The sequence below is a fragment of the Aspergillus mulundensis genome (genome assembly GCF_003369625.1).
Source record: "Aspergillus mulundensis strain DSM 5745 chromosome Unknown scaffold_11, whole genome shotgun sequence".
NCBI lineage: Eukaryota > Fungi > Ascomycota > Eurotiomycetes > Eurotiales > Aspergillaceae > Aspergillus > Aspergillus mulundensis.
This window is the reverse complement of record NW_020797899.1, coordinates 586,824-599,162: the sequence shown is the minus strand read 5'-3', so window position 1 is coordinate 599,162 and position 12,339 is coordinate 586,824. Positions and strand designations below refer to the sequence as shown.

The 12,339-nt window shown below is 54.2% G+C and overlaps 7 protein-coding genes across 7 annotated transcripts; 3 read left to right on the top strand and 4 right to left on the bottom strand.

The window, feature by feature from the left end:
• Window positions 1–714: 714 nt before the first annotated feature.
• Window positions 715–2,101, top strand: DSM5745_09104 (SNG1 family protein; the record flags this gene model as incomplete). The annotated part of the gene is made up of 2 exons (XM_026751120.1): window positions 715–826; window positions 882–2,101. 2 exons carry the CDS (start codon window positions 715–717, stop codon window positions 2,099–2,101), a joined length of 1,332 nt encoding a protein of 443 aa, XP_026600206.1.
• A 441-nt stretch (window positions 2,102–2,542) lies between these two features.
• On the bottom strand, window positions 2,543–3,013 carry DSM5745_09103 (uncharacterized protein; the record flags this gene model as incomplete). The annotated part of the gene is made up of 1 exon (XM_026751119.1): window positions 2,543–3,013. The coding sequence occupies one exon, from the start codon at window positions 3,011–3,013 to the stop codon at window positions 2,543–2,545; it is 471 nt and encodes a 156-aa protein (XP_026600205.1).
• A 995-nt stretch (window positions 3,014–4,008) lies between these two features.
• Window positions 4,009–5,527, bottom strand: DSM5745_09102 (putative MFS transporter; the record flags this gene model as incomplete). Its single annotated transcript, XM_026751118.1, has 4 exons — window positions 4,009–4,710; window positions 4,763–5,164; window positions 5,216–5,230; window positions 5,276–5,527. The coding sequence occupies 4 exons, from the start codon at window positions 5,525–5,527 to the stop codon at window positions 4,009–4,011; spliced, it is 1,371 nt and encodes a 456-aa protein (XP_026600204.1).
• Window positions 5,528–6,019: 492 nt separating this feature from the next.
• erg6 (sterol 24-C-methyltransferase) lies at window positions 6,020–7,258 on the bottom strand (the record flags this gene model as incomplete). The annotated part of the gene is made up of 3 exons (XM_026751117.1): window positions 6,020–6,914; window positions 6,962–6,996; window positions 7,055–7,258. 3 exons carry the CDS (start codon window positions 7,256–7,258, stop codon window positions 6,020–6,022), a joined length of 1,134 nt encoding a protein of 377 aa, XP_026600203.1.
• A 720-nt stretch (window positions 7,259–7,978) lies between these two features.
• slt11 (Pre-mRNA-splicing factor ECM2) lies at window positions 7,979–9,112 on the top strand (the record flags this gene model as incomplete). The annotated part of the gene is made up of 1 exon (XM_026751116.1): window positions 7,979–9,112. The coding sequence occupies one exon, from the start codon at window positions 7,979–7,981 to the stop codon at window positions 9,110–9,112; it is 1,134 nt and encodes a 377-aa protein (XP_026600202.1).
• A 596-nt stretch (window positions 9,113–9,708) lies between these two features.
• DSM5745_09099 (LYR motif-containing protein) lies at window positions 9,709–10,192 on the bottom strand (the record flags this gene model as incomplete). Its single annotated transcript, XM_026751115.1, has 2 exons — window positions 9,709–10,058; window positions 10,117–10,192. 2 exons carry the CDS (start codon window positions 10,190–10,192, stop codon window positions 9,709–9,711), a joined length of 426 nt encoding a protein of 141 aa, XP_026600201.1.
• A 265-nt stretch (window positions 10,193–10,457) lies between these two features.
• DSM5745_09098 (putative ribosome associated DnaJ chaperone Zuotin) lies at window positions 10,458–11,941 on the top strand (the record flags this gene model as incomplete). Its single annotated transcript, XM_026751114.1, has 3 exons — window positions 10,458–10,610; window positions 10,695–10,835; window positions 10,886–11,941. The coding sequence occupies 3 exons, from the start codon at window positions 10,458–10,460 to the stop codon at window positions 11,939–11,941; spliced, it is 1,350 nt and encodes a 449-aa protein (XP_026600200.1).
• Window positions 11,942–12,339: the final 398 nt, after the last annotated feature.

Sequence of the window (12,339 nt, the reverse complement as noted above, 5' to 3'; positions counted from 1 at the left end):
GTCTGCGGCAATCGGCGGCTGCTGGGTCATCGAGGAGCAAGTGTGGCCCATTCGACTCATTCGCGTTTGGTTACGCATACAAGCAATGCCTTGTTGATCAGAGCATAGTCCGCCTCGTTGATGTTCTCATCGACAGCGATGGCGATCTCGATGTCATCGGATTGTCACAGTGGTTAGGCGCAGATCGGAAGATACTATCGAATTGCGCTCGCGGGGGGCTCGATCAAGCAGGATTGTTAGACGCGTGTCATTGGTGACTGCATGATCAAGATCGACAGCCGCACAGAGATCAATTCGAGGTCGAAGGCAGCAACACATAACGGAGCTGTATCCATCGTGAAATTCGGGATAGCTGATGTTGCCCGAGCATGCCGGCTGATGACGATGCAGACGTCGATAGAGGACTTTCAGTGGTCAGCCAGGAGAGAGTTGCCCGTGGAACTTGGTGAAATCCGGCCGGGTAAGCGGCAGAGGCTATCGATAAGCAACGCCAAGCCAAGCCATTGCGACACCAGCGCTTGGTAATCCCATCTCCGCCCGGATCTTATCCGTGTCCACTGTTTACGCCCATGGATTCTGGAATGACGGACGAGTTTTCGGACGCCGTGGGCCCAAGGGGGTCCGAATGCGGCCGACCTGGGCCGAGCCTTATATGTAACGAACTGCCCCCCTCATTCTTTCTTTTCCGGTGCATTTCATTCCATCGCCGCCAAAATGAGTGCTGACGCTGAGGACGGAGAAAAAGAGACCCCTGAGGCCGTCGGCTTCTGGGACCCAGCTCTCAAGTCCACTCGCAACAAGGTCTTCTTCAAATGGGGCCGCACAGGTAATCCCTGCGTTACACTGACCATGCAAGCAAAGCTGACTGTGCGACGTTCCAGCGCTGCTCCTCTGCACCTTCATTCTCTGCGTCCTCTCCCTCTACTGGGCCGTCCAGTTCCATTCCGATGACAAAGTTTCCAACCTCAAGGTGTGGGTGGTGGACTTCGACAACTCGCAAGATGCGCTCGTCGGACCCGCCGTCACCGATCTGGCAAGACAAATCGCGACGTCGAGCGAGTCAAAGCAGAACCTGGGCTACACCATAAAACCCGCCGCTGACTTCGAGGACCCCGTCGCAGTCGTCCAAGCCGTCTACGACGAGCACTGCTGGGCCGCCATCATCGTCAACCCCGACGCCACAACCCTCCTCCGCGACGCGGTATCCAGCGGCAACACCTCCTATACCCCCTCCGACGCCGCGCAATTCGTCATCATCTCCGCCCGCGACGAAACCACCTTCGCCAACTACATCACCCCCTCCCTCAACTCCTTCGAGCTGCAGCTGCGCGCCTCCTTCGGGTTCGAATGGGTGCGCAATCTCACGTCGCAGTCGACGAATCTCACGTCCGTTCCGCCGCAAGCCATCAATCCCGCCATCGCATTCAACACCCTCGACCTCCGCCCCTTCGCCCCGGCCGCCGCAACCCCCTCCGTCACAATCGGGCTCATCTACCTGATCATCCTGTCGTTCTTCAACTTCCCCTTCATGATGCCCGTGCACGGGATGTTCATGAAGCCGAACGAGAACGGGAAGACGCTCAAGATCCCGCAGTGGCTGGTCTGGCGCGTCTGCTCGAGTATCTGCACGTATTTCTTCCTCTCGCTCTTCTACTCGTTCGTCTCGCTCGCCTTCCAGATTCCGTTCTCGAATGATCCAGCCCCCGATACCGTCTCCGCGAATAACCCCAATGCATACGGCAAGGGCTCGTTCGTTGTCTTCTGGATGCTGAATTGGGTTGGTATGGGCGCGCTCGGGTTCCCGCTTGAGAATATGTCTATGATTCTGGGATTCCCGTACAGCGCGCTGTTCTTGATCTTCTGGGTCATCACGAACGTCTCGTCGGGTTTCTATGCGTTGGATGTTGCCCCCGGTTTCTTCAAATGGGGTTATGCATGGCCGTTGCATCGGATTGTTAATGCGCTGCGGACGATCCTCTTCGGCACGCATTCGAAGATCGGCCTTGATTTTGGGGTTCTCTTCGCTTGGATTGGAATCTCGCTTATCTTGTTCCCCTTCGCTGCGTTTATTCTGCGGTGGAAGATGAAGAGGGGACTATAGCGAGTCAGCGACGAGGCTTGACTAGAAAAGGAGTATGGTAGAAGGGTATATAATGGTTCATAGAATATAGATCTATAGATAGGGTGATACCACCTTAATTTAATATAATATTATTTCAAAATGGCCTGCAGAGCAAACACAGTATCACGAAGCAAACAGATAGAAAAACTGGGGTACCAACCCAAGTGTCACAGAAGTATCTCGTACTAAACAAGCTAATAAACCCATTAATTAATCCATCTCATCCATAGTACCGTAGCCATAACCATAAGCATAAGCAAAAAGCTCGACATAACCAGCCCATCCACAAGCAGGCAGTCAGAATATAATACAACGAAACCCGAAACAAATTCACAAGTCACCAACATCCCCCTATGCACCATAATCAGACGACCGCAACGTCCGGAGGTCACCTAAGCAAGCACCAAAGCTTATCGTAGCTTAAACAACAACCCCCAAAACCACCGAAGCAAACAACATCCCCAAAACCCCCAAGCCCGCCTTACTCACAGGCGCCGCAACAAGCGCGGGCGCCGCATTCCCCGTATCCGAGGGCTCCGCCGCATCCCCCGTGCTCGTCGCATTCCCATCATCACTCCCGCCCGTCGAACTCGGCACAGCAGCCGTAGCCGTCTGTGTGAGATTCCCCCCTCCGCAAAAGACATCACTGTCGCCGGCGCCGTTGTCCTGGATACATTTCAGCAGGTCGTCGCCCGATTGTTCCTGTGCCAGACAGTAGAGGCCGCAGTCGTCGTTGTAGGATTCCACGTCTGCGACGCCGCAGCATTTGTCCATTATCGAGGAGTAGTTTCCGGATGTGGAGCGCACGGCGCAGGCGATGTCTTGGACGGGGAGGACCCAGGCGTTGCCGGTGCAGGTTGCGGCTGCGGAGGTGGAGGTTGTTGTAGACATTTTCTGGTTCGGTTGGTTGGTTGGTTGGGAGAGAGTGTGGTTTGGTTGGAGTCGTAAAGCGAGCGAGAGGCGAGTGAGTGGATCGATGATTCTGATTTAAACAAGGCCTTTATACGAAATGGCTTTGATGGACGAGAGATGGAAAAGAAGGGAACAGGGATGGGGTGAGGTGAAATTTAAACACGGAGAGGTAGCTGGTGTCTCACGATCTGACCTGCCTGCCTGCCTTCCCTGTTCTATAATTATCTGAGACACTTGGCCGCTGGGCCATGACGTCCTTCCTCCCTTACCGAATCATTCAATCATATCCGATCCTCGTTGCACAGCTGCGTGGCTGGGTGTCTATGGTTCGCCTAGCTTTATGTATATCCAAGTATATATGCTCCATACTCCGTACAAAGTAGCCTAGCCTTGTAAACGGGGCATATGGGCTCTGGGGTAGTATCCACTTCGCGATAAGGAGACCCTTTCTGTATCTGCATCGTTACTCCGTACCTAGGATCAAACGATACGGTCGGAATTTAAACCCTATGCCCAAACTTAAGATGGACCCAAACGCGAGACGGCGCGCCGGCATTGGATATAGCTTCAAAGTGGATTTTGGCGATTTGTTAGACATCTAGGGCGCGTCTTGGCGGTTTAGTGGACTCGGGGCGCCAGTCCGGAATATTGAGTTTGTGCCTGGTCGGGAACTGTATTCGGCCCATGGATTCACAGGCGTGGGCTTGACCTTGTTATTTATTTAAGGATCTGATGCTCGGGAGTAGGTACGGTCACGGTGGAGCGACTTGATCTGTTTGTTTGGAAGCTAAGTGTATACCCGTGGACACCTTTTCCAAGTCTCGCTTTTATAGACAGGTGGTGAACTAGTATGTACAAGATGCAACGATTATGTACTGGTTTCTGGAGATCCAGATTCCCATAGACGGACAATGGCATACCTCCCCTGCTGACCGCATCAAAGACAACTTCCCAACCCCTTCCATCCTGAGAAGCTACCGCTTTCCCATCCTCGGCAACCCACACCAAAGGATCAAAATCCCACCCGACAACGCAATCGCAAAAGGCGGAAGCACCTCAACGCCCCTCGCCTGCGCCACAGCCCCAACAGCAAACGGCAAGACCGCCGCACCGCTGGCCCCAAACGCCGCCGCAAAGCCAATCGCACTAACATGCAGCGCCCTGGGCAACAACCTCGTAGCGACAACAACAGCCCCGGGAAACATCGGGCCAAGCCAGAACCCCTGGAACGAGACGGCGATGACGGACGCATAGAAGTTCGGCACGAGGTAGAAGATCAGCGCGAACGCAATCGACAGGAGCAGGTAGATTGCGATGCCTAGCTTCTCGCCGATTCGCGGCGTCACGAAGCCCAGCACCACCCGGCCGACTGTGATGCCCAGCCAGTACCCCGTTGAGCCCATGCCGCTGGCGAATTCTGCGCCGTCGCGCACGCGCATGAGGAAGGTTACGACCCACCCGCCGATGGCGACTTCGGCGCCGACGTACCCGAGCAGGAAGAACGAGAGGAGCCAGGTGACTCTTGCGTACTTGGGGATGAAGAGGGCGCGGCGGACGCCGCCTTGCTCGTCTGGGTCGGTTGTCTGGGTGCGTTCGGACTCAGCTTTGAAGGCCGCGGCGTCGGAGTCCCAGAAGGCCCAAAGGCAGGATGCTAGTTCGATTGCTGCGCAGGCGACCTAGTACATGCCGTTAGCAACAATCAGTGCAATATTGCTAGTAGCGGCTCACCATGATATAATAGAAATAGTACCAGCCCACTCCGGCCTCGGTAATCAAGCTCGTCGCAACAAGCGGCGCCATCACGGCGCCGAGCCCGTAAACGCCGTGCAACAGCCCTAACATCTGGTTTGAATCCTCCATGTTCCCGATCCAGGCGTTCCACGCGGAATCCGCGAGCCCGTTCCCTAGTCCGGCGAAGATGAATGACACAACGAGCACGGGGTACGGGGGGTGCACGCAGTTGACGACGTAGGCGAGGAGATGGCAGCCAGGCGAGAGCCAGGCGATGCCGCGCCGGCCGAGGTGCTGGTGGAGCGTGTTGTTTGTTACTGCTGCCAGGGTATATCCGCCTATCGGGGAGAGAAAGACGAGCGAAACGACTGTGTAGGAAAGATTGTAGTGATCTTCGAGCTGGTGGGTGGATTAGACGGAAACGTGGTGGTGAGTTGGCGGTATACTCACGTATGGGAGGAGAGGCTGGGGGAGTTAGCAGGAGTCATTTAGATTATGGAGATAGCTCACTCCATATGCTGAATCGTTTGCGCCCATGACCAGGAACGCCCAGAACGTTGCGGCTGTCTTGACTATGTTGGAGCGAGGATAATTCCAGCGCTCAACTGGGGTGCTGGTGTCATTTGCATTGCTATTATCGATAGAGCCGCTTCCCCGCAAGTCAGAGCGTGAGAACTCGGCCTTTTCAGCGTCTCCAATATCGCGGGGTTGCTGCGATTGTGGTTGTTGTTGTTCTGGCTGTATCTCTCCGCTTGCGGCCATGTTGATACCGGTAACGTCCACGATACAAGATTAATCCGTGCAGCGACAAACGAGAAGACATCTGCTTTATAAATTGGAGATTAGATCCCCAGTTGGCTATTTTGCCTAAATGGGCAAGTCTTTCAGCGCCGGAAACGGGCCCACTGAACCAGCTTCCAAGAGCCCAAGGGCCTAGTGGCTCGAGTGTTAGTCTCCGCTGTAGACTTGGTTAGACCGTGGGATGACCTGACTTAACTGGAATAGATCATGACGATGATCTCACAGCAGCGTCGGCGGGTAAACTGTATGGATATGAACGCTGTACCTGGAGGTAAGAATTTTGATCTATTAATCTAGATATACATCATAACCATAGCGCATGCTCCGGTTCGTAGGCAAATCATTTGGCGGCACAAAAAACAAATGAAATAAAACAGCAAGAAGGAAATAGAGGCAATTATTAAATATGATAGACCGCCCGCAAAGAAACGCTGGTCATTGTACATTAGTGCCTTACTCAGGCTTGCGTGCAACCATCAGGTACATCGGGGTGAAGAGCTTCTTTTCACCACCGGCAACAAGGCAGTCGGCGGCCAACGCCAGACTGTCGGCAGTCTTTTGTGTTCCCCTAGGGATGAGCTTGATCGTCTCCATGGCGCCGACGAAGCGGTGGACAAGGCCACGTCCCCACCATGTCATCCGAGCAATGGTGAAGAAATCCCACGGCGACGTCATGTGCTTGAAGGAACCAGCGAGAGGATAGTACCAGGGAATAGCATCCGGTCGGTCAGCCAGATCCTCGTTGTGAAGGAGCTCAAGGCCGGCCTTCTCGATGGCAGCCAGACCCTCGGACACCTTGACCATGTTGGAGATACCGTCTCCCTGCTCGATACCGAGACGGATCTTGCGGTGCTCCTGGTTGTCGTTGTCGTACTCGTCGGTCATGAGCCACTCGTAGACACCAAAGATACCGCCAGGCTTAAGCACTCGCCTGATCTCGCTGTAGACACCGGCGAGCTCAGGAGCGTGGACAGTAGCCTCAATGGCGTAGACAGCGTCGAATGAGTTGTCGGGGAATTGCATCTGCATGAAATCGCCCTTGACGAAGTTCAACTTGTGGCTCAGACCCTCACGCTCGGCGTAGCGGGTCGCACGCTGAATCTGGTAGTCGTTGTTGTTGAGACCGGTAACATTGGCGTCGGTGAACTTGACAATCTCGCGGGCGGGACCACCGACACCGCAGCCAACATCAAGCACCTTCATGCCGGGCTTGATGCCCATCTGGTGGGCAAGGTAGTGTTCGTGACGAGCGATGGCCTGGTAGAAAGGCTCTCCGTGGGCAAAGCGGCAGAAGTGGAAAGATGTACCCCATCCGTATTCGTAAAGATCAGTGGCAAGGTTGTAGTAGCTGTTCGAGTTAGCATTGCTTCTTCGATTCCAATGTTGTAAACGTACTGTCGTGTCAACGTGGCATATTCGGCGCGACGGGCCTATTCACACACAAGTCAGCAACCGGAGATTGATGTTGGGTAATATCAAGCAGCGTACCTCACGAGTCTCCTCGGTCTCCGCCTCAGCGGACTTGTTGTCCCAATGCTTGAAGTACTCGTCAACAGCAGCCTTCTGAGCAGCGGCACTCTTCTGGCGCATGGCGGCGAAACCTCCCTGAGCCTGAGCGGAGTTTCCGTGCATGGCCTTGTTGAAATCAGCATCGCGCTGGTGGTTCTCTTGCTCTAAAGCGGTGGGAGCCATTGTGAATTGAGGTGTTTGAAGAGAATTGAATGTTGGTCGTTAAAAAGGGGTGAGGCGGAAGAGTCTCAAAAAGCTCGGGGAGGCGGAGAAAAAGCACAAGGAATTGAAGAACACAACACCACAGAGCCCGCGTAAAAGACAGTCTTTATAACAGCGACAAGATTGAGAACAACCCGAGATGTCTTAGAGAGAGTGTGACAAGAAGAAGAGAAAGATTGGAATACGCGATGAATACGATGGCCAGAAGAAGGACCAGAAAGGAGGTGTCCGGCTTTTTTAGTCGCTCGACCAATCACGGCTGACCTTGCCGGAGAGCCTACGCACAGCGCTAACTTCATCGGGGCTAGTATGGGGTTGATCCAGAGTCCCTGACAGCTCAGGCCAAAGAGTTCAGAATGCCCAGTGCGCCAAAGGATACTCCGTAAGTACGCGATACGCATCGGCATTGTGTAGATGTAAGCTCTTGAGCCCCGCTGGTTTCGCCTATAATCAAGAATATCTTGCAGCCTGCGGTTGGAAATGATAAAAATATGCGTATTCGATACGACGATTCGGATGGAGAGCGAGCCGAGACCGAGACGATGACAAGTCACGTGCTTTGCTTACATAACTAACAGCACCAGCCACACTCACCTCCACCCATGATCCTGCTCCGTATCGATAATCTTGGAGACTCGGAGTTGAATCATTCCTCTCATCGTGTAGGTTTCCACCACAAACATGCCGCCCCAAATCAAACAGGACCTTAACCGGTCAGGATGGGAGTCCACCGACTTCCCATCGGTCTGCGAAAACTGCCTACCCGAGAATCCATACGTCCAGATGCTCAAAGAAGACCACGGCGCCGAATGCAAGATCTGCACCCGTCCCTTCACCATATTCCGATGGAAAGCCGACCGTACGGCGCGCACCAAGCGCACGAACATCTGCCTTACCTGCGCCCGGTTAAAGAACTGTTGTCAGTGCTGCATGCTCGATCTGTCGTTCGGTCTCCCGATCGTGGTTCGCGATGCGGCGCTAAAGATGGTGGCGCCCGGTCCGGAGAGCTCGATCAACCGTGAATACTACGCGCAGGGACACGAAAAGGAAATTGAGGAAGGGCGAGGCGCTGTCGAGGAATACGAGAAGACGGATGAGAAAGCACGCGAGCTGCTTCGAAGACTCGCGAACAGTGAACCGTACTACAGGAAGCCGAGGCAGCTGGAGGCGCCACAGGAGGATGGAGAGACAGAAGCCCCTACAGGAGCTCCGGTTGTCAAGAGCCGCTATGGCAACGCGCCGGGACCTGTACGAACAAGTGACAGCAGAAGAGGCACGCCACTACCTGGACGGGGTCGTGGAGGCGTACGCGGGGGTCGACCCTTCCCTGGCACCGCGCAGGTTCCACCATCGCAAGCAGATATTCTCCCACCGGCGGATCCAAACATTACATCCCTTTTCGTTACGGGTGTCGAAGACGATCTTCCCGAGCATGCTATACGATCCTTCTTTGTGCAGTTCGGTCAGCTCCGTTCTCTAATCTGTTCACATCGAGCCCATTGCGCTTTTGTCAACTACGCCACCCGCGAATCTGCCGAAGCCGCTGCCAAACATTGTCAGGGTAAAGCCGTCGTTCAGGGCTGTCCTCTCCGAGTTCGATGGGGTAAGCCCAAGGCGTTGGATAATATGGATCGGGAGGAACGGTTGAAGTACGCTCGAGAGGGTCGGCAAGCTGTAGGGTCGCCGAGGAACGCGGATCAAGGCACAAAGGCTATAACGGCCGGTACTGAAAAAGAGCAACGCACCCAGCAGATGGCTGTCGCTCCTCCGCCTGGTGCTGGAGAGGTTCAGTATTCGAGTATGTCTGGTGATTAAACATTTTCTATTGTCGATATGTTATGGGTTCGGACTTGGGGGCTTCATGTCATTCGAAGCGGGCGTTTGTATGTATGCACTTTCAATCAAGTTACTGTATGAATACCCAGAAATTCGAGAATAATAAGGATCATCATAACATTGTTCAACATAAGTTTTGTCCTGTTGTTCGGTTTCTCGGCTACATGAATACTTCAATATATATTTCGGCCCCGGACGAACCTGTGCAAGGATCTTCCAACGCAATCTTTATAGTACTATTAGATTCCGTATCTCCGTCCTTTGGATTTATGTATCCCGCTTCCCACGAAGACATTACTGTTCTTATCCAAAACCGCCCCCCCCATATTGACCAAGCCCCTTGAGCATTTCCGCATGTTGAGTCCTAAAGCCTACTTCGCGCATCTTAAGTCGGTAAACAATAATGTGATATAAATCTTCAAGTAGAATCACATCTATCGCTATCTGAATGCCCCAAACGCCAAAGGAGAGAGATCCTGAAAGTTGGGTATACTATAATACAATCACCCAATGCAATCTGCAGCCAACCCTATAATATACAACGCAAATAATGCTTCAAGATCGAGTCCGGACTACTATGACGAGCACGGCTTGTCAACCTTGACCTTCTTCCCGGCAATCTTGACCGAGTCGTTATCGCCACGCTCAATGTCGTCGTGTATGCGCAGTTCTAAAGCACGAGAAATCGTGAGCCTCAAATCCACATAGCCATAATGTATCCAATCCCAATTAACGGAGCAATACATACCCCACTGCGCATTCTCATCCTTCGCATCTCTAGCACCCTGCACGATGTTGTGGCGCAGAATGCTCGCAACTTCGATAGCGTGGTTGATCTGCATGGGTGTGTCTATGCCGAATCGGCGGTGCTTCTCGAAATTCTGGCGCGCTTCTTGACGGGCTGCAAGGAGGACTCGTGTATCATCTATTGTAAAAAGAATCAGCACTTCGTCGAGCGGACATCACTGTGCCTGGGGACATACTGTGGAATGCGATGCGGGTGGCGCGGAGGATTTGGCGGTAGGCGCTGAGTGCTGAAACGGCGGGTTGTGCGGACATTTTCAGTTGATCGATTATAAAGAAGCGCTATTCAGTAGAAAAAATACAGTTAACCAGGAATTGCGAATGTAAAAGAGCGTGGAAGTTGTCCGTTCCTCATGTCCTTTGATCCCGGCGCCTCGATGACCTCCGAAACAGGCATTCACTGATTGGTTCAAGCCAAGGCGGCGGACCGAGGCAGAAAAAATAATTGTCGCCCACTCTCGATTTTCGTTGTTGTTCCTTTGAGGCCGTCTTCTATCATCCCACCTTCACTTTATCAAAGATGTCTTCCGCACAGGTTATTGACGTTACCCTTCCGGCCCTGCCCGCCGGCTGGGCTGCCGATAAGGACTTCAAGGCTGTTGGCAAGCTCTCCGCCGCCACCCAGAGGAACCTCGAGCCCGTTGGTCCTCACTTCCTGGCTCACGCCCGCAGAGTGCGTCTCCCATCCGAATCTTGCGATTTTTTCGCCATACAGTTTCTCACGCAATCACTCTGAGCTGCGGCTAACAACTAACAGAAGCGCCACCACCGCACCTTCTCCGAGGATGAGCGCATCCAGGCTCAGCAGAACGTCAAGAAGACCGAGGAGGACGAGAACGACGAGATCTCCGAGGACGAGGACCCCATGATGCTCCAGAGAGATGCCAAGGACTGGAAGGTATGTACAAGAGTTTGCTACTGGCGTGATAAATCCTAATACACTTTTAGAGCCAAGACCACTACGCCGTCCTCGGTCTGAGCAAGCACCGCTGGCGCGCTACCCCCGACATGGTCAAGCGTGCCCACCGCAAGAAGGTCCTCCGTCACCACCCCGACAAGAAGGCTGCCCTCGGCGACCGCGACGAGAACGACAGCTTCTTCAAGTGTATCCAGAAGGCCACCGAGGTCCTGTCCGACCCCGTCAAGCGCCGCCAGTTCGACTCCGTGGATGAGGCTGCCGACGTCGAGCCCCCAAGCAAGAAGGCTAGCCAGAAGAGCCCTCAGAGCTTCTTCAAGCTGTGGCGCCCTGTTTTCGAGAGCGAGGCCCGTTTCTCTAAGATCCAGCCCGTCCCTCAACTAGGTGACGAGAACAGTACCTTCGAGGAAGTCAACAACTTCTACAACTTCTGGTACAACTTCGACAGCTGGCGTACTTTCGAGTACCTCGATGAGGATGTTCCCGATGACAACGAGAACCGTGACCAGAAGCGTCATGTCGAGAAGAAGAACGCCAACGCTCGCCGCAAGAGAAAGACCGAGGACACTGCCCGTCTCCGCCACCTTGTCGACGACTGCGCTGCCCTAGACGAGCGTATCAAGAACTTCCGCAAGGCCGCTCGTGCCGGCAAGGACAAGAAGCGTCTTGAGAAGGAGGCCGAGGCCAAGCGCATCGCCGAGGAGAAGGAGAAGGCCCGCCTCGAGGAGGAGCAGCGCAAGAAGGACGCCGAGGAGGCCGCCAAGGCTGACCGTGAGAAGGCGAAGAAGGCCAAGGAGGCCGCTAAGAACGCCGCTAAGAAGAACAAGCGTGTGCTCAAGGGATCCGTCAAGGACGTCAACTACTTTGCCGAGTCTGGCGAGCCTTCTGCCGCCCAGGTTGACTCCGTCCTGACCGACGTTGACCTTATCAACGCCAAGATCGACAACGAGGAGCTTGCTTCCCTTGCTGAGCGCCTCACTGCTGCGGGCAAGGACGCCGCCGCTGTCAAGAACGTCTACACCGAGGAGATCAAGCGCCTTGTTGCCGCTGGCAAGGCGAAGGAGGGCGAGGTCAAGTTCTTTAACTAGATTGCGCCAGCACGTGCCTTCAGTACATAGAACGATGCACAGTGGATAGACTAGAGTAGACTGACGAGTGGTATGAAATTTACGATTTATCTACCAGGTTCTTCGAAGTAGCCATGTGCCATTGTAATGCAATGCGGATAAGCGGCATGTCGATATCCGACCCGGGGACAAGCATCGCCAAAAATCTTGTCCGGTGGAGGGCTGGAAGCTTTGGAAGCTTGGTTGCGCCCTCGTGCCCCGGAGGCGTGGGTTGGAGACGATCCAGAGTCGAGTCGCAGCACCCCAGCTCCGCACGTGCTCGCCCGGGGTCTCCACTCCGCTGCCTGTTCCTTTCGGTTCTACATCCTCTCGTCCACTCACCTCCGATCGATATGCAACGTGCAGACATCCAACTTACG